The 17,778-nt window shown below is 44.2% G+C and overlaps 1 protein-coding gene across 4 annotated transcripts in view; it reads right to left on the bottom strand.

The window, feature by feature from the left end:
- The window catches only part of SMAD4 (SMAD family member 4), a 40,148-nt gene that overhangs the window by 8,038 nt on the left and 14,332 nt on the right, over positions 1-17,778 (bottom strand). The window contains exons 2-10 of one of the 4 annotated variants that reach the window (XM_030468293.1): positions 12,868-13,247; positions 11,831-12,005; positions 11,433-11,462; positions 9,730-9,945; positions 7,887-7,982; positions 7,622-7,732; positions 4,640-4,690; positions 1,455-1,638; positions 404-572 (exon numbers count right to left, since the gene is read on the bottom strand). In XM_030468293.1, the coding sequence (XP_030324153.1) occupies positions 404-572; positions 1,455-1,638; positions 4,640-4,690; positions 7,622-7,732; positions 7,887-7,982; positions 9,730-9,945; positions 11,433-11,462; positions 11,831-12,005; positions 12,868-13,116 (1,281 nt within the window). In that variant the 5' untranslated portion in view covers positions 13,117-13,247. Of the gene's footprint in view, positions 1-403; positions 573-1,454; positions 1,639-4,639; positions 4,691-7,621; positions 7,733-7,886; positions 8,007-9,729; positions 9,946-11,432; positions 11,463-11,830; positions 12,006-12,867; positions 13,248-17,778 lie in introns of all 4 variants that reach the window. The other 3 variants (XM_030468292.1, XM_030468295.1, XM_030468294.1) reach the window with 3 other exon arrangements.

Below are 17,778 nucleotides of genomic sequence, written 5' to 3' on the forward strand. Positions count from 1 at the left end.
GGATAATGAAGGGAGGCTACAAGAAAGCTGGGGGAGGACTTTTGACACGGAGGTGTAGGGAGAGGACAAGGGGAAATGGGTTAAAACCAGAAAAGGGGAGATTTAAGTTGGATATTAGGAAGAAATTATTTAATTTGAAGGTGGTGAGACACTGGAACAGGCTTCCCAGAGAAGCTGTGGCTGCCCCATCCCTGGCAGTGTCTCAGGTCAGGCTGGATGGGGCTTGGAGCAACCTGGGCTGGTGGGAGGTGTCCCTGCCCACGGCAGAGGGAACTGGATGAGTTTTAAGGTGCCTTCCAAACTCAAACCATGAAAATCAGAAGCAAAGCTCCATTTATTTCAGGGTCTCATCATTTCCCTTAGCATTTTTAAGACATCTATCCCCTAGGAAGAGCAAACCAACCTTTATATATGCACTTGGGTAAATCTTGTGAACAGCATCCCCTGGAGCACGCCCTGCTTCTCGATCCAGGTAGTAACTCTGCACGAAGACAGCGTGGTCGCTGAGGCATCTCACCCACACATCTCCTTCCCCTTTGCACTCCAGCTGCACCCCTTTACCTATGTGCAACCTTAAAAAGAAAACCAGTCCCATCATGCCTGTGTCTAGCTGCTAGAAATCACACTTCTACTAAATAAACCCTCATTCTCATTATGGTTTCTTTATGGTCTGCGAGATTTTCATTTCCACCCCACTGAAAAAGGACTTGAAATTGTAGTTATTATCCCAGGCATAAAGCCACAAAAAAAACCCTGTAAAGTAAAAAAAAATAACCATCTGTAATAGCATTCAAAGATCTACAGGGAACACAGAATGTAGAAGCAATGATAATGGAGTGGCACCTATAAAAGTGTCTCAGAGTGACACCAAAGACATTCAGTGCAAAATCCCACGAGTGTTAGTTCAGAAAATCCCTCAAAACCACATCTTAATGCAGAAATGTTCCTTTGGATCACCTTCTAGCTCTCTGACTCCTGGAACACAATGTTTCTGAGGACATGGGGTTGTTTTCTTCCTCTTTGTTTCAAAGAAGGAGGGAAAAAAAAAAAAAAAGGTGCAAGATTTTGGTTCCACATTAGAGCCTGAGGCGTGCAGGGTGAGAATGAATGAAAACCCAACCCTCTGCTCCTCTGACAAAGCTCTGTATTGCAGATCTTCTCACATCCCTCTGGGGTGGGGAAAGCTAATATTCATCTTGCATACATAATGGCACAGGTTGCTAATTTTATCCTGGTAGGCACAGCAGTGAAAGGCAGGGGGGTTGCACTGAGGGTCTTTGTCAGGCAGCTCCCATTTTGAACGTGTCAGAGAAGCAGCCTTGAAAAATAAACTTGACTGGGGCTAAATCAATGAAAAGCACCATGCCCTGCTGGTTGTTTTGACAGGGAGGAGAAGAAAGTGTTATCAAATCCCCCAGCCAGCTGAAGCTTTTGAGATCCAGCCCAAAGAATACCTTGCTCTCTCAATGGCTTCTGTTCTGTGCACGTTGGAAAGCTGGCCCAGGCAGAACCGGTCTCCTCCAGAAGGATCCACGTAGCCATCAACAGTGACAATGGGACAGCTGGAGGGGACTTTAAATGTCTCCCCAACTTGCACGTCCATTTCAAAATATGCAATTGAACACCAATACTCTGGAGCTGAAGAACAGAAAAATGCATATTAAAAAAAAAAGGAAACAGAAATCAAACCAATAAAAACCATTCCAGACAATCAACTGAGCTTCCTGCCACAGCGTTGGTCGTGCAGGGTCTGGGTGCACACTGAGAGGAGCCAAGTTGAGGCAGGCAGAGACATGTCTGCTAGCAGAGAAAAATACTACACACAGCAAGAAAGAGGGGCTTGTTGGTTTTATTTGAGCACACATCAAGTCTTTGTAAGGTTTAGGATACAAGTTAGGTTTTGTAAACCAGCTGCGTTCCTGCGCCTTCTGTCTGCAGCTTGGCTTTTTTGTTCTTTTTTAACATAAAGAATAGATATTTGCCTCCTCAGGGCTAGGCTGAGAGGAACTACCTCTCAACCAGATCTGGGTGAAGACAGAACTACCTCCTAGGTGAAGTCTGTTTTCTCTATCCTTCCTGCAAAGCAAACTGCATCTGGAAAGCAGGGCAATGGGGGGAAAAACCATCAAAGATCAGAGAGTGATCTTGTCTGCACACAACAAAGTCAGGCCTGGGATAAAACAAGGAAGTATCAAGCAAGGGAGCAGAAGAAAATGGCATGTTTTAACAGCAAAAAGCTGCCTTTTATTTTGTCCTATTTTAAAAATTAAAACTGGCTATGAAAACAGTATTTGGAAGAAGCAACCATGTGAGGAAAGGGAACCCCAGCTCTCTGGAGGTTCCCTCAGACCCCAGCACTCCAGGGAAGGAGGAAAGCTGACAAAACACATAAAATTTTACTTTTTTTTTTACATGTGTATCTCTGCCTGGGAGGACCCAGCTCCTGAAGCTTCTGCACTTTGCTGCATGTGCTTTGAAGTGTTGAGTTTCTCTCTTCAGACACATGAAAACCTAAAGTCACAAGGAGCTGAAGCCACTGGGGATTTTGGGGACCTTTGCTGAATCCAAGAGCCCATTCCCACAGCAGAAAAGCACCTTGTTGGGGAGGGTCAAGAAAATCAGCACTCCAATGTGCTCAAAAAAAAGGGCAGCAGAAGAGCTGATGTGCCAGGGTCTAAATCCAGAAGGAAAAAGAGCTCTGCCAAGGCCAGAAGTGGTACTTGTTCATTTACAAACAGCTGCACCCCAGAGCTCACCTTTTATTAGGAAAAAAAATAATAATAAACCCAAGTGCCTGAATCCCCTGAAGTTTTTTTAATCTTCCAATAAATACTCATGTGCCTTAAGACTGAATAAAGTGAAACCCCTGGGTGAAGCAATAGGGTGAAAAAAAAATTAAATAATGCAAAATGACACCGTCTCCCACAGCATCCTCCTGAAAAAACTATCAGCCCGTGGCTTGGACAGGAGCACCCTGTGCTGGGTTAGGAAGTGGCTGGAGGGCCGGGCCCAGAGAGTGGTGCTGAACGGGGCTGCATCAAAATGGCGGCCGGTCACTAGTGGTGTCCCCCAGGGATGAGTGTTGGGCCCAGTGCTGTTTAATATCTTGAGGATTTAGAGGAGGGCATTGAGTCCATCATCAGCAAATTCCCAGCTGACACTAAGCTGGGGGGAAGTGTGGATCAGCTGGAAGGCAGGAGGGCTCTGCAGAGGGACCTGGACAGACTGGAGAGTCGGGCTGATTCCAATGGGATGAGGTTTAACACGGCCAAGTGCCGGGTCCTGCACTTTGGCCAAAACAACCCCATGCAGCGCTACAGGCTGGGGACAGAGTGGCTGGAGAGCACCCAGGCAGAAAGGGACCTGGGAGTCTGGATTGACAGGAAGCTGAACATGAGCCAGCAGTGTGCCCAGGTGGCCAAGAAAGCCAATGGCATCCTGGCCTGTATCCAGAACAGCGTGGCCAGCAGGTCCAAGGAAGTGATTCTGCCCCTATACTCAGCCCTGGTGAGGCCACACCTCGAGTACTGTGTCCAGTTCTGGGCCCCCCAGTTCAGGAAGGATATCGAGGTCCTGGAGCAGGTCCAAAGGAGGGCAACCAGTCTGGTGAAGGGACTCGAGCACAGACCCTATGAGGAGAGGCTGAGAGAGCTGGGGTTGTTCAGCCTGGAGAAGAGGAGGCTCAGGGGAGACCTCATCACTCTCTACAACTCCCTGAAAGGAGGTTGTAACCGGGTGGACGTTGGTCTCTTTTGCCAGATGACTTTCAACAAGACAAGAGGGCACGGTCTTAAGTTGTGCCAGGGGAAATTTAGGTTAGATGTTAGAAAGAATTTCTTTACGGAGAGAGTGATCAAGCATTGGAATGGGCTGCCCAGGGAAGTAGTGGATTCTCCGTGTCTGGAGATATTTCAAAAGAGCCTGGATGTGGCACTCAGTGCCATGGTCTAGCAACCGCAACGGTGGTAAAAGGGTTGGACTCGATGATCTCTGAGGTCCCTTCCAACCCAGCCAATTCTATGATTCTATTCTATGAAAATACAACTTAGCTCTAGTTAAGTTCAGCCAGCAATTATCAACAGTTTTATCTCTGGCACTGATTTATTAAGTAAAAAAAAAAAGAGTTACAACTTTCAGACTTCTCAACTATGCAGCTCTCCCCATGCAGGCAACAACTTTGATGTTGTTAAAAACAAAAATACCACCCCACACCTGCAATGGGGCTGGTTTGTACCTCAAGACATGATCTCTTTGGTTCCCTGAACTGCTACCATTAATGAGGAATCTGGATCAAGCTTCTATACAAAGGTCCAAAGAGGAACTTCAGCCCCAAAATGTTAGGATGGAGGCACCTCCAGGGTAGGGACAGGCTCAGGGTGGGTTTAAGGATTGCAAATCTTTGACTTGGGTATCTAAATTAAATTGAGTTCAGAGAGTAGGTTGCTGTTTCAAAAAAAAAATCCCAATTAAAAAAAAATCCCAATTCAAATCCAGACTTTTCACAAAATGGTTCCTTCTCCTTCTTCTCCCACCCCTTCTGAACATGTAACTCAGAAATTTCAGAGTACTTGATACAAGAGAACCAAACAAAACCACCCAAGACTCAAAACACCACTATTACATGTTAGATTTTACTCACCAGGATGATTTGATATAGGAGGCTGGAATGCAAGTTCATTGTGAACTGGCCCTTGAAAAGAAAAGATGCAATTTGTTTTACACAAGGAAAAAATAAGGTTTGCTTTCTTAACCTGTTTTCCTACAACAAAAGACTTGTGAGGATGCCAGGTGGTGTAAATCCCAATAATTTCTGAATCAATTGGCTAAATCTGACAGGGGAGAAAAATGCCCAGAGAAGAATTATATTCTGAGAGGTTTCCTAAAAATTCAGAAGCTGAGTAAAGCTAAAAGCTCCATTAGTATCTCAGGAGGAAAGGCTGCAAGATGCTCAAGCCAGACCCAGCTCCAGGAGAGAGCAGAACCCAGAGGCAGTGTGTGAAGATGTAATAAAAATAGGACTTGGGCTTCACATCTGCCCCCAAGCTGGGGCAAAGAGAGACCCATCAGCTAGAGGCATGTGACAAAAATCTGTCAGAAATGGCATTTCATGAGTCCCATCAATGACAGAACAAGCTGGCCATCAGAAACACTGCCTGCAGATGGAAAAAAATGCCCTAGAGAAGGCATTTTCTAAAGACAAAATGATCTTGAGACTGCTCAGTTGATTATCTCCACTTTTACAAACTAATGAGGTCCCTCACAGGCAGCAGAGAACAAGAAATTTTGTCTCCCAAGTAAAAGCATCTTTTGCAACAAGATGTCAAAACAGGCACCACTTTGGCACGTGCCAAAAGGTGCACTTTGTGAAGAAAAACTCTGAGTGGTCTCACCAGGCAGTTACAAATATGAATCATGGAATGATCCAGGCACTGAGAAACATTTAGAGAGCATCTTCTGCACCACTGAAGTTTTGACATCCTGGTGTTGCTGAGGAATAAGATGACAGTGAAGTGGGATCCTAACAGCAAAAATAATGACACTAAATAACCACATCAAAGCCACAATCTCCTTGAAAAGCTGAGAAGTCATCAACTCAGAGCATATTCTCCTCTCCCCTAACAACAACTGCTGCAAACAGGTTCAGTGCTGGAGCAAGATATAAAGAACTGTTGGAGCTTTTTGCCAATAAATTTAGAAAACCTTTAATTTGGGTGTTTGGGGTTATTTTTTTTCACTATACTCTTATAATGCATAAGCTGTGCTAGACACACAGCAAGTTTCAGCACTTCTTTTTCCTTCTCATCTCCTGTACCTTAAAACAAGATTGTTTGGTCCTGGTTTCCTAGATGAGAAAGATTTTTCAAGTTTGGGTGTCAAATGCACTCCTGAGTCAGGCTGTGGGCAAGACCACTTTATTGACAACTATTTTACTAATCAAAGAGTTCTTTTAAACTGCTTATTGGACTAGGGACACACCTTCCAAAGCATACTGGTGGTTCTTACATCATTAAGAGATGACTTTGAAATTTCTAGAAAATGAAAAGAATCATCTAGAAGATAAAACCAGCCAGTTTTGAAAGAAAAATATCCAAACAACATCAAACAACACATTTTGAATCCACTTCCTTTTCTGATGAAATATTTACTACAAGAAAAAAACATGAAAAAGAAAAATTTCTTTACTACAAGAGATTATTTCTTTACTACAAGAGATTATTTCTTTACTACAAGAAAAAAACATTAAAAGCAGAGGTTTAGAAAGACAATGCTGGTTTTGTTTAAGAACAGATGGGATCCCTCTAGCTATCTGATTTTCTGATCTCTGATGGAGAACCTCATTGGTTGGACTCAGTGATCTTGAAAGTCTCTTCCAAGCAAGGTGACTCTGTGAAAGCCCATCAAGCTCTCATATTGAATACACTAAACACAACCAACGGAGTGGAAAAACTCAAAGGGGATCTGAGGGTCAAAAATAATGACAAGGGAAGTGAAACCAAAGGTAGAGCAGCCGGCAGCTTGGACAGGAGCACTCTGTGCTGGGTTAGGAACTGGCTGGAGGGCCGGGCCCAGAGAGTGGTGCTGAACGGGGCTGCATCAAAATGGCGGCCGGTCACTAGTGGTGTCCCCCAGGGATGAGTGTTGGGCCCAGTGCTGTTTAATATCTTGAGGGAGGATTTAGAGGAGGGGATTGAGTCCATCCTCAGCAAATTCCCAGCTGACACTAAGCTGGGGGGAAGTGTGGATCAGCTGGAAGGCAGGAGGGCTCTGCAGAAGGACCTGGAGAGACTGGAGAGTTGGGCTGATCCCAAGGGGATGAGGTTTAACACGGCCAAGTGCCGGGTCCTGCACTTTGGCCACAAGAAGCCCCTGGGGAGCTCCAGGCTGGGCAGGGAGTGGTTGCAGCAAGGGAGCTGGGAGTCTGGCTTGCCAGGAAGCTGAAGAGGAGGCAGCAGTGTGGCCAGGTGGCCAAGAAGGCCAATGGCATCCTGGGCTGGCTGAGGAAGAGCGTGGCCAGCAGGTTCAGGGAAGGGATTCTGCCCCTGTGCTCAGCCCTGGGGAGGCCACACCTCGAGTACTGTGTCCAGTTCTGGGACCCTCAGGAAGTTGAGGACGGAGCTTGAGGTCCTGGAGCAGGTCCAAAGGAGGGCAACCAGGCTGGTGAAGGGACTCGAGCACAGACCCTGTGAGGAGAGGCTGAGGGAGCTGGGGGTGTTGAGGCTGGAGAAGAGGAGGCTCAGGGGAGACCTCATCACTCTCTCCAAGTCCCTGAAAGGAGGTTGGAGCCAGGGGGGGGTTGGGCTCTTTTCCCAGGCAACTCTCAGCAAGACAAGAGGGCACAAAGGGTCTCAAGTTGTGCCAGGGGAGGTTTAGGTTGGAGATGAGAAAGAATTTCTTTCTGGAGAGGGTGATCAGACCTTGGAATGGGCTGCCCAGGGAAGTAGTGGCTTCTCCGTGTCTGGAGATCTTTCAAAAGAGCCTGGATGTGGCACTCAGTGCCATGGGCTGGGAACCACGGGGGGAGTGGATCAAGGGTTGGACTTGATGAGCTCTGAGCTCCCTTCCAACCCAGCCATTTCTATGATTTATGAGTCTAAGAGATGTGCAAAGCTGCACTACTTACAGTAATGTCCAGGATGCATAGGTGGGTGATGCTGAAGATGGCCATTCTGGTGGTGAGGTATGGTGGGTGTGTAGGCTGCTGTCCGACTTCCAGTCCAAGTTGTGGTACTATCTAAAAAAAAAAAAAACAAAAGAAAGGAGGAATTGGTTTTTTAAGGGAGTTTTGCCTCCTCTTGCTTCTAATCCTCCATTTTCTCCGGAACGTTTGGAAACTGTTTTTTTTTTTTTTAGAAAACTAAGAAGAGTGCACAGATGTTTATACTCACTGTGATGGTAAGTAGCTGGCTGAGCTGTAAACCCATTCTGCTGAGTTCCTGGCTGAGGCCCTGAAGCAATCTGTAAGAGTCCATCACTATGGCTACCTGTCAATATACTGGTAGGTTGACCTGGTAAAAGAACACACTACCTATTCATGAACGTTCCAAAATTTTAATTAAGAAGAGCTCAGCACTACTGGGGAGGAAAAGACACCCAACTAAGGGCACTGCAATACACTACAAGTCTGCTTTCAGAATTTTTATTTTTTTTTCCACCCACCAGAGTGTCTCAGGAAACCTGGAGCAAGATGCTCATTTTTGACCCCCTTCATATTTCAGGAGTTGAAGGAAGAAGAGAACTCTGGTTATCAACCTCATCTTTGGTTTGTTCACATCTTGCTTTTTAGTTTGAAAGGCAAGAAGGGATGTGGCAGGGTTTTATTCAACAGCTGGAGTAGATTTGGTAGCAATCCAAACAGGCCAGCAGCAGCTCCAGCAAGTTGCTTCTTTTCAGCAATTTTTTTTTACCTGCTGTTCCTAAGGAGGACACTTGCTTGAATTCATGGCCTCCAAAGCATACTGAACAGTATTTTATTTTTAAAAATAGTGCTGGAATAGAGCTGCATACATCACCTGAATCCTTCCTGAAAAAAGCTGCTGGTTGGGGTTTTGTTTGGTTTGGTTTTTTCCCAAATAAATATTTCAAGAGTTGCCTAAGCTTTGAAGTAAAACTAGAGAGATTTCAGAACAGGTTAACAGAATTTGATTTTAAGAAGGCTTCAGCTCAGCCATTAACACTAAACTGATCAGCAGTTCCACAAGTTATTCTTGCACTCTCAAGCTGGTCTGGCTACCAGAACTGAAAAACTTGAATTAAAAACCTAAAAACAAGTTGTTATTTTGTGTCCACTTTGCTCCAACAATTACAGCACTGATGAGATAAAAGTGATTGACTATCAACTGTTTTGCAAAGGCAATAGGATTCAATTTCCTCTCCTTTTTTTCTCTGCTGGCAAAACCATCATTAGTTGTAGCAAAAAAGTCACCAGCTGAAATTAAAGAACATTATCAGAACATCCCAATATCACCAGAATTCAAATCTGATAACATGAAATCCATTCTATTCACACACATCTTATTAAATTCCTGAAGAGTAGATGAAAACTCCTCCAAACTTCACAGGTTTCCAAGTTAGGGGTGCAGGACACTGCCTACAGATCTGCTTCTGTCCTACAAATCCTACAGATCTGTCCTGCAGGAGAAGTGTGAAGTTTGATGTTGGCAATCCAGAGGCTTCCAACCAGCACCAAATACACACAAAAAGTACAAAAAACTACAACACAGACTGCTGAAAATATTAATTAGGGCTGTCACTCTGGTAGTCAGAAGGCCATTAGAAAAATAATCTAGTTAAATAAATGGAAGACTCATTTTGTCAGCTGTGAGACACTAAAGAATCACCTGGAAACCTCTGGATATTGCCACTTTTTGTGGTTCTGCTTGGTGGTGTAAGAAAATAATCAAATTCTTCCATTCCTACAGCAATTTTTCCAGTAGTAGTCACAAGGTTTTGTCAGTGGTCAAAAGTTCTAATATTGTATCACTGAACCTCTGGTATAATTGAAAGAGCTGTTTAACATCAGTCTCACTTAAAAACCACTGGGTCACACCAGGAAAAGTCACTCTGAGGATGCTCTAAGTCAGAAGCTTTTCTCAACAGTTGTAAAACTGCCAAATCATACTGGCCACACACTTCATCAGTTCAGTGTAGCCCTGTAAGACAAGTGATTATCTCTGAGCCTTTTTTTTCCCCACACACACACATTTTCACATACAATCTTGAGGATCTTACTTGTTGAAGCCACAGGAATGTTGGGAAAGTTAGTGGTGCTGGTAGTGCTAGCCTCAGTAGGAGCTAACATGGCTGGGGTGCTATAAGGCTCTGTAGATGCCCTGTTACTTGGGGGGTGCTGGATGGTTTGAACAGAATGCCCTTCAGCAGAAGACAACGATGGCTGCCCCTCGTAGTCATGAACGTACTCGTCTTTCACCAACATGCTTGATGGAGCTGTGGAGGAGCAAATCAAAAGCAACTTCCAGGTTTCAGCTACAAAACAGCACTGAAGCTTTCAAGCAATCCCAATCCCAAGACTCCTGGGAGGAGGATTTAACCTCTGGATGCATCCCTGAAGGACTCTGCTGCCCGCCGCGAGTCGGCGGGAGGAATTTTCAGAGCTGAACTGGATGGGGAAGCAAATTAATTCTTTTGCTTTCTGCCACTTTAGTCCCACTCTAGGATTTTGTTTTCTAGCCCATAACCATGGGACTGGACACAGTAAATCTATGGGAAACCCATGCAAGCCCCCAAATAAACACTAAAGAAGGAGCTAAGGCACCAATCTCTAGCGCACAAACCTAAACCTGAGCCCCTGGGAAAAGCAGAATTCATCAACACAGCCCAGAAAAAAAAAAAAACCCTCATGAATCCCTCCAGTAATTTTAAACTCCCATCCAAATTGACTAGAAACATGAAATTCCCATTCCAAGACAATATAACACCACCTCCTCTATTTAACAGCTTAGCCATTAATTCAGAATACTCCACAGCCAGGCTCAGGAAACTCCTAGCACCATCCCCACCAGAACTGATTTTCTATTGAGCATATTCAAGTAGAACTCTTAACACTACATTAAGTTCCCATGCTCCTTTTTAAAGCAGCCTTAAAAGTGCTAAAATGTGCAGCAATGTTCTGTTTCCTGCTGCAGAGAGAGTAGCACACAAGGAAACACTTTTAACTGCTGGCTGGTGAGCTTTGATTCTGGTACAAAAGGCTCATTTTTCAGCAGGCAGAGGTAATAATGCAAATTAGTAGAAATGAGCACACAAGTTAAAGCTTGTGAAATTAGCAGTTGGTTGGGTTTTAAGTCATCTTTGCTTCAATACTTTGAATAAGGTGCTAAAAACAATGGATTTCCCAAATTTCCTCCTCTCTGAGGCTCTTCTGGAATAATAAAAATATTCAGTTTTGAAACAGCAGTTACCAGCTGCACAAGCTCAGGCTTCTGAATAATGTATATTGGCCATTTAATGACTGATTTTTTCACAAGTTTCAGCACAAATATTAGAAGACTTCATTCAACTGCATCTTAATTACAGAATTCTTATTATTTTCTTGTTAAACTACTTATTAAATCATAAGCACCTATTATTCCCAATCCAATTAATGAGCGTATCATACAGCTGCACACCTTTTGGGTGTTGATTTTAATCAGAGATGTTTAACAGTGAGATTTTTTCTTTTCTTTTTCTTTTTTGTTGGAGATTTTAATTTCCAGGCACAGAAAGCAGAACCTGCATGCTGAGCTAAAGCCTCAACTTAAAGAATTTATCACAACTTGCCTCTCATCTTCTATTTATCTGTTTTTTCCAAAACTAGAGAGACAAATGCACTTTCCATCTGCTCTCTGTACTCCCTCCCAAGGAGCTACAAAGGAATAAACTGAAGAGTTTAACACAGTTTGTGCTCACAGAAATGCAATAACAAAACTACTTACCAGAACTCTGTAGTGTCAGTCCTGAGAGATCTTTAAAAAGAAGAAAAAGAAACAGGATGTGTGTGGAGGATTAAGTTTATAAGCTTTTAGATATTAGTACAATAAACTCTACATATTCTACCCCCTCAACACAACACAAGTTTCAATGCTAAGTCACTCCTAAGGTGCACATGAACTGTAAGAACTTTTTACCCAAAAGCCACAAACTGTTCCTTCAGAAAGGTGTAAGAACAATTCCATTAAGCTGGACATGACCACACAGGAACAATTTCTAATTCAATCCTTCAAAGTTAATTATTTTTTTTTAATTTAAGCCTGCACTTTCTCCACTCAAAAGGCAAACATTTCCCATTTTCACCCTTCCCCCCTGTTTTATTTTAAATCCAGTGTCTACTCACCAATGCCAGGTGATACTACACGCTCATAATGGTAAGGATTTACACAGACACTGTCACATTTTAAGTCAAAAGCATACTGACAATATTTAACATGCTTGAGTTCATTTTTATGAAGATCAGGCCACCTCCAAAGTCGAGCATAAATCACATGAGGGAATCCCTTGCGACCAGCCACCTAAAAAAGCAGACACAAAAGTTGAGTGGGAAAAGCAGCAAACTGGTTTTTTTGCTTTACTTAAGTGAGGAGCAAAGCTGGAAGAGGACAAACACCACCTCAACCTCTCTCCCATCATCAAAATATGCCAAAAAAGAACCCCAAACAAAAAAAACAAACAAAAATGTGTGCTGTTTACCTCAAGTTTTGGACAGAAATCAGTTTTTGACAGGGTTTTGCTGAGGTTAAGTGATTTTTTTGAAGAAAAAATAGTGGCTACAAAATGGCAGAAGCAGGCTTTATGTTTAATGTTTTCTGTATGGTCACCATCCCCACCATGCTGAAGGAGCTTTGCCCCAGAAGAGGAAGCAGACATTAAAAGAAATTTACAAGTAGAAGAATGCCACTATACTGAAAAATAATAATTAAAAAATATATATATTTCTAGGCAGAAAGCTAGCCAGCAAACATGACATCTGTCCTGGAAGGAGGAAATCACAACCCAAGCTAGGCAGGTACTGAGTACTGCAGACTCCTTGGAGTACTTAAGCAAGGGAGGAGAGCTCTTTCTTCACCCTGCTGACCAACACAGAGCTAAGAGAAGCTTGCAGTGAAAATCCCAGGGTAAGCAGCCCAATTTGTTACATGCCCCTGCTTTCTCCTGCCCCCCCCCCCCCCCCCCCCTCGCTGATCCAATGCCTTCTGCTCCTTTTGGAAAAAAAAAACATCAACCAGCAAACACTGCAGCCACAAAACCACAAATGGGGGCGAGGGGGGGATGCAAGAGAAGAGCTACTCTTCTTCAAGACTCTAGGATCCTGTGTCACTCCCTTCTGCTCCACCCTGAGTAGGAGGAAAACAGCTGATTGGCACTGGTACTGACCTGAAGCCTCCCATCCAGGGTTCTCTGGATTGTAACACACTTGCTAGGATGAGCTCCATTTGTGGTTATAGCTGTAATCAAAGAATCCAATTCATCTTTTTTCTCCTTTAGCTTTTTAACTAAACTTTCAATTGCACGCTTGGCAAAGGTTTCACTCTCTCCCCCTTGGCGATGGCACATCAAGCTGTGGACAATGCTCAGACAAGCATCATTACTTGTTGGGGTGTTAGTAATAGACATATTGTCCATTTGTCACAGCTTTTTTATAGGTTTTTTATTTTTTTCTTTTTCAGTTTGAGGGGGATTGTTACAGTTTTCAAGCTGATGAACACAAGAGATGATCCAAGTTAAGTGTTAGATGTACTGTCTCTTGGGAAAACCTAGGAAGAAAAAATAGCTACATTAGAATTGTTTGTCACAAACTGCAGAGCATGTTTCTAAGGAAGGTTGTGGCTTTTTTGCTTCTTTTATTTTCAAGCTAAGTGCAGGATATTAAAAGTACATGAAAAAAAAAAAAACTGCATCACTTGTTCCATGATAGAATCATGGCTGGGTTGGAAGGGAGCTCAGAGATGATCAAGTCCAACCCTTGATCCACTCCCCCCGTGGTTCCCAGCCCATGGCACTGAGTGCCACATCCAGGCTCTTTGGAAATATCTCCAGACACGGAGAATCCACTACTTCCCTGGGCAGCCCATTCCAAGGTCTGATCACCCTCTCCAGAAAGAAATTCTCTCAGCTCCAACCTAAACCTCCCCTGGCACAACTTGAGACCCTTTGTGCCCTCTTGTCTTGCTGAGAGTTGCCTGGGAAAAGAGCCCAAACCCCCCCTGGCTCCAACCTCCTTTCAGGGACTTGGAGAGAGTGATGAGGTCTCCCCTGAGCCTCCTCTTCTCCAGCCTCAACACCCCCAGCTCCCTCAGCCCTTCCTCACAGGAATTCTACTGGATCCCTTCACCAGGCCAGTTGCCTCCTTTGGACCCACTCCAGCACCTCAATCTCCTTCCTAAACATGCTTAAGACACTGCTTAGGTATAAGGCTATTTTTTTTTCTGCCCTACTACCAGTATTTAAATAAAGATTGTATACATGTAAACATAGTAGGGACATATAGAAAGGGAGGGATTATTAGATGAACAGGCTCTGAATCAGGAAAAGGAGAAGAGTGACAATGATTTCCTAGGGAGGATGAAACCAAGTGAAAATCCTGACTGGGAATCAAGGGGCAGTGACCAAACCAAACTCTGAATGGTGAAGAAGCCCAAATGCAAACCAGAATCATCTTTATTTAATAATCCTCTTTGAATAGTTCAGAGCTATGTTCTGACCTCAGACTAACCCTAATTCTCTTGGCTAATCAGAAAGGCAAAAAACTCTGCCTGGCCATTAGCTTAATACACATTTATGTAAATTAGTCCTGTGAGTATCTTTATGTATGAAAATCCCAACTGGCACATTTGTCTCCTGTTGTTTGGATCCAGCTTCTTCTGGATCAAGCCACATCAACTGAAGTCAGGAAAAAAAAGCACTTTTAAATGGTCTCAAGCAGAACTGTCTGAATTACACTAAGAAAAGGAGTAAGTCTGTCCCAAAACATTTGGCCTTTCAACTCCATCTGGTAAGAACTTGCAGTAGTTTCTGCTCATGAAGTCATCCTTCTCAAAGCTCATGGTTTTCAAGTTGCCTTTAATTCACAAATTAGAAGAGCTGGTCTTATTTTCTCTGTTCTGTGAGCTGATTTCTACACTTTATATTGTTTGATCCAGAAACATAGACAGCAGGTTTTGTGCACTTCCAGAGAAGGAGTCCAAAAAGCTGCTCTGGTTCTTCAAGCTTCAGGTAGTCAGCCACTAAAACCACCATTTTACCATCTATTTGGTCTGACTTGAAGACACTGGCAACAAACACACAGAAATTATTTTCCTCCATTTCTGTTTTCTCAGTGAACTTAAAAACTAAGCCTTTCTGTTGTCCTCAGTATAGAATCATAGAATCATAGAATTGGCTGGGTTGGAAGGGACCTCAGAGATCATCAAGTCCAACCCTTGAACCACCGTTGTGGTTGCTAGACCATGGCACCGAGTGCCACATCCAGGCTCTTTTTAAATATCTCCAGACACGGAGAATCCACTACTTCCCTGGGCAGCCCATTCCAATGCCGGAACACTCTCTCCGTAAATTAATTCTTTCCAATATCTAAGCTAAATTTCCCCTAGCACAACTTAAGACCATGCCCTCTTGTCTTGTTGAAAGTCATCTGGCAAAAGAGACCAACCCCCACCTGGCTACACCTTCCTTTCAGGTAGTTGTAGACAGCGATGAGGTCTCCCCTGAGCCTCCTCTTCTCCAGCCTCAACACCCCCAGCTCTCTCAGCCTCTCCTCATAGGGTCTGTGCTCGAGTCCCTTCACCAGCCTGGTTGCCCTCCTTTGGACCTGCTCCAAGACCTCGATATCCTTCCTGAACTGAGGGGCCCAGAACTGGACACAGGACTCAAGCTGTGGCCTCCCCAGGGCTGAGCACAGGGGCAGAATCCCTTCCCTGGACCTGCTGGCCACGCTCTTCCTCAGCCAGCCCAGGATGCCATTGGCCTTCTTGGCCACCTGGCCACACTGCTGCCTCCTCTTCAGCTTCCTGGCAAGCCAGACTCCCAGCTCCCTTGCTGCAACCACTCCCTGCCCAGCCTGGAGCTCCCCAGGGGCTTCTTGTGGCCAAAGTGCAGGACCCGGCACTTGGCCGTGTTAAACCTCATCCCCTTGGGATCAGCCCAACTCTCCAGTCTCTCCAGGTCCCTCTGCAGAGCCCTCCTGCCTTCCAGCTGATCCACACTTCCCCCCAGCTTAGTGTCAGCTGGGAATTTGCTGAGGATGGACTCAATCCCCTCCTCTAAATCCTCCCTCAAGATATTAAACAGCACTGGGCCCAACACTCATCCCTGGGGGACACCACTAGTGACCGGCCGCCATTTTGATGCAGCCCCGTTCAGCACCACTCTCTGGGCCCGGCCCTCCAGCCAGTTCCTAACCCAGCACAGAGTGCTCCTGGCTGAGCCATGGCCTGACAGCTTTTCCAGGAGAATCCTATGGGAGACGGTGTCAAAGGCCTTGCTGAAGTCCAGGCAGACCACATCCACAGCCTTCCCCTCATCCACCAGTCGGGTCACCTGATCATAAAAGGAGCTCAGGTTGGTCAGACAGGACCTGCCCTTCCTAAACCCGTAAATACAGGAATGTAAATAAAACACATTCAGCTTCAACAAGTAAGGAAAAAGAAGTCTCTTCATATTATCTGAGGAATACATCCAGTCAAAGATCTGTCACTGCACTGGAATTTTCCATGGTGTTAGAGGTACAGGAGTAGAAGCTATTTATTGGAAATAAATGCACAAAAATAAGAGTGGGAAAAAAAAATAAGAGTTACCTTAGAAAGTTAATGCCTCACACAAACTGTAGTGTGAATGCATGGTTTCCCTGCTTGTAAAAGGAATCCAAAATACCACAAAAATAAAATTATAAAAGGAAATTAAGTCTTCCCTATTTAATATTTCCTCCAATTTGAACTTGAATACAGCATGGTTTGGTACACTTGGAAAAAACCACCCCAAATCCTTCCCTCTGCTCCATTTTTAAGCATTTTCTTCTTTTGGAGGGATGCTTTTTGGACCTGATTTCTCCCAAATAAAGCAATCACCTGCAAGTTTGAATAAGATCATTTTACCTAGCTAATAAAGTTTCTCTCTTCAGTGCTACGTTGGGGTTTTTTTGCACTTCAACTCAATAAGCCTCTTTTTAAAAGTCAAGCTTAACCTGCCAGTCATTCTCCATGGCAACTCACATAAATCCATAAAAGCTTGCCAGCTAAAACAGAATAGAACATCATTTTCCTTAAATATAAACCAGCATCCCAGAGAGATATGCATAAATAATCATAAATAAGCAACTAGATAAAGCCATTAGTCAAAAAAGCTTGAAATAAGATGCTTAAAATTAGATATGCAGCTCCACCTTCTACACCCCTAAAACAATCAATGAGAATTTTGCCTGACAACTTCCAGAAGACTAAGACCAAGCAAATAAACCCTTATTTTAAGTGAAATAATCTTCAGAAATGTTGAGTCACCCCTCAGCTGCCACTGCACTCAATAGGAGCTTCTGACTATTCAGCACTTTTGAAAGCCAGGCCACTTGTTTAGGGTTTTGAATGCTGTTACACACTTCTGGCACATGACTACAGGATAGTTCAGGAGCCTTCCTTTAGAAATTTCCCTTTCCAAAAATCCTGGATGTATTATTCTTGCCTTTTCCACCCCCAGAAAAAAGGGGGGGAGGTCAGGGAGGGGCTACCAACCTGGCACATATTTCTGGCACCACAATGTATTTCTTCTGAAGCACCAGAGTGTATTTTGCAGCCAAGTTTGGACCTTCCACAAATTTCAGCTTCTCACCCAAGAGCTCCACAAGCCTATCTTTGACCAAGTCACTCCTTCAAGAGGTGCCTTGACACCTCCTTCCTCTATTACTTTCCTGTGTGCAAATAAAAGTGAAATGCAACCTTAACACCTAGTATTTTTAGAAGACAGCCTTGGAAGAGAAGGTTCCAGCACGCCCTCCACAACCAGAGTGCTCCATGTTCTGCACAACAGCAGTGTGGTTGTGTGATTTAACCTTTACTTGATGCAAGCATGAGATCTGGAAATCATTCTTCAGCACATCCCTCCACCCAAGGAGGGGAGAGAGCCCAGGCGACAGCTTTATGGTGAAATACAGCACCAAATGTGTTGAGCAAAGATTTGGTTTTCCCTCACCCTGGAATTTCATGGACAACTAAGAGTGTGTTTTGGGGGAAAAGGGGCAGAAAGAGAGGCAGGAAGCAGGAGAAAGCAGCAGCAGGAGACAGCTTGCAGCAAAACTTT

The sequence above is a fragment of the Calypte anna genome, chromosome W, assembly GCF_003957555.1.
Source record: "Calypte anna isolate BGI_N300 chromosome W, bCalAnn1_v1.p, whole genome shotgun sequence".
Taxonomy (NCBI): domain Eukaryota; kingdom Metazoa; phylum Chordata; class Aves; order Apodiformes; family Trochilidae; genus Calypte; species Calypte anna.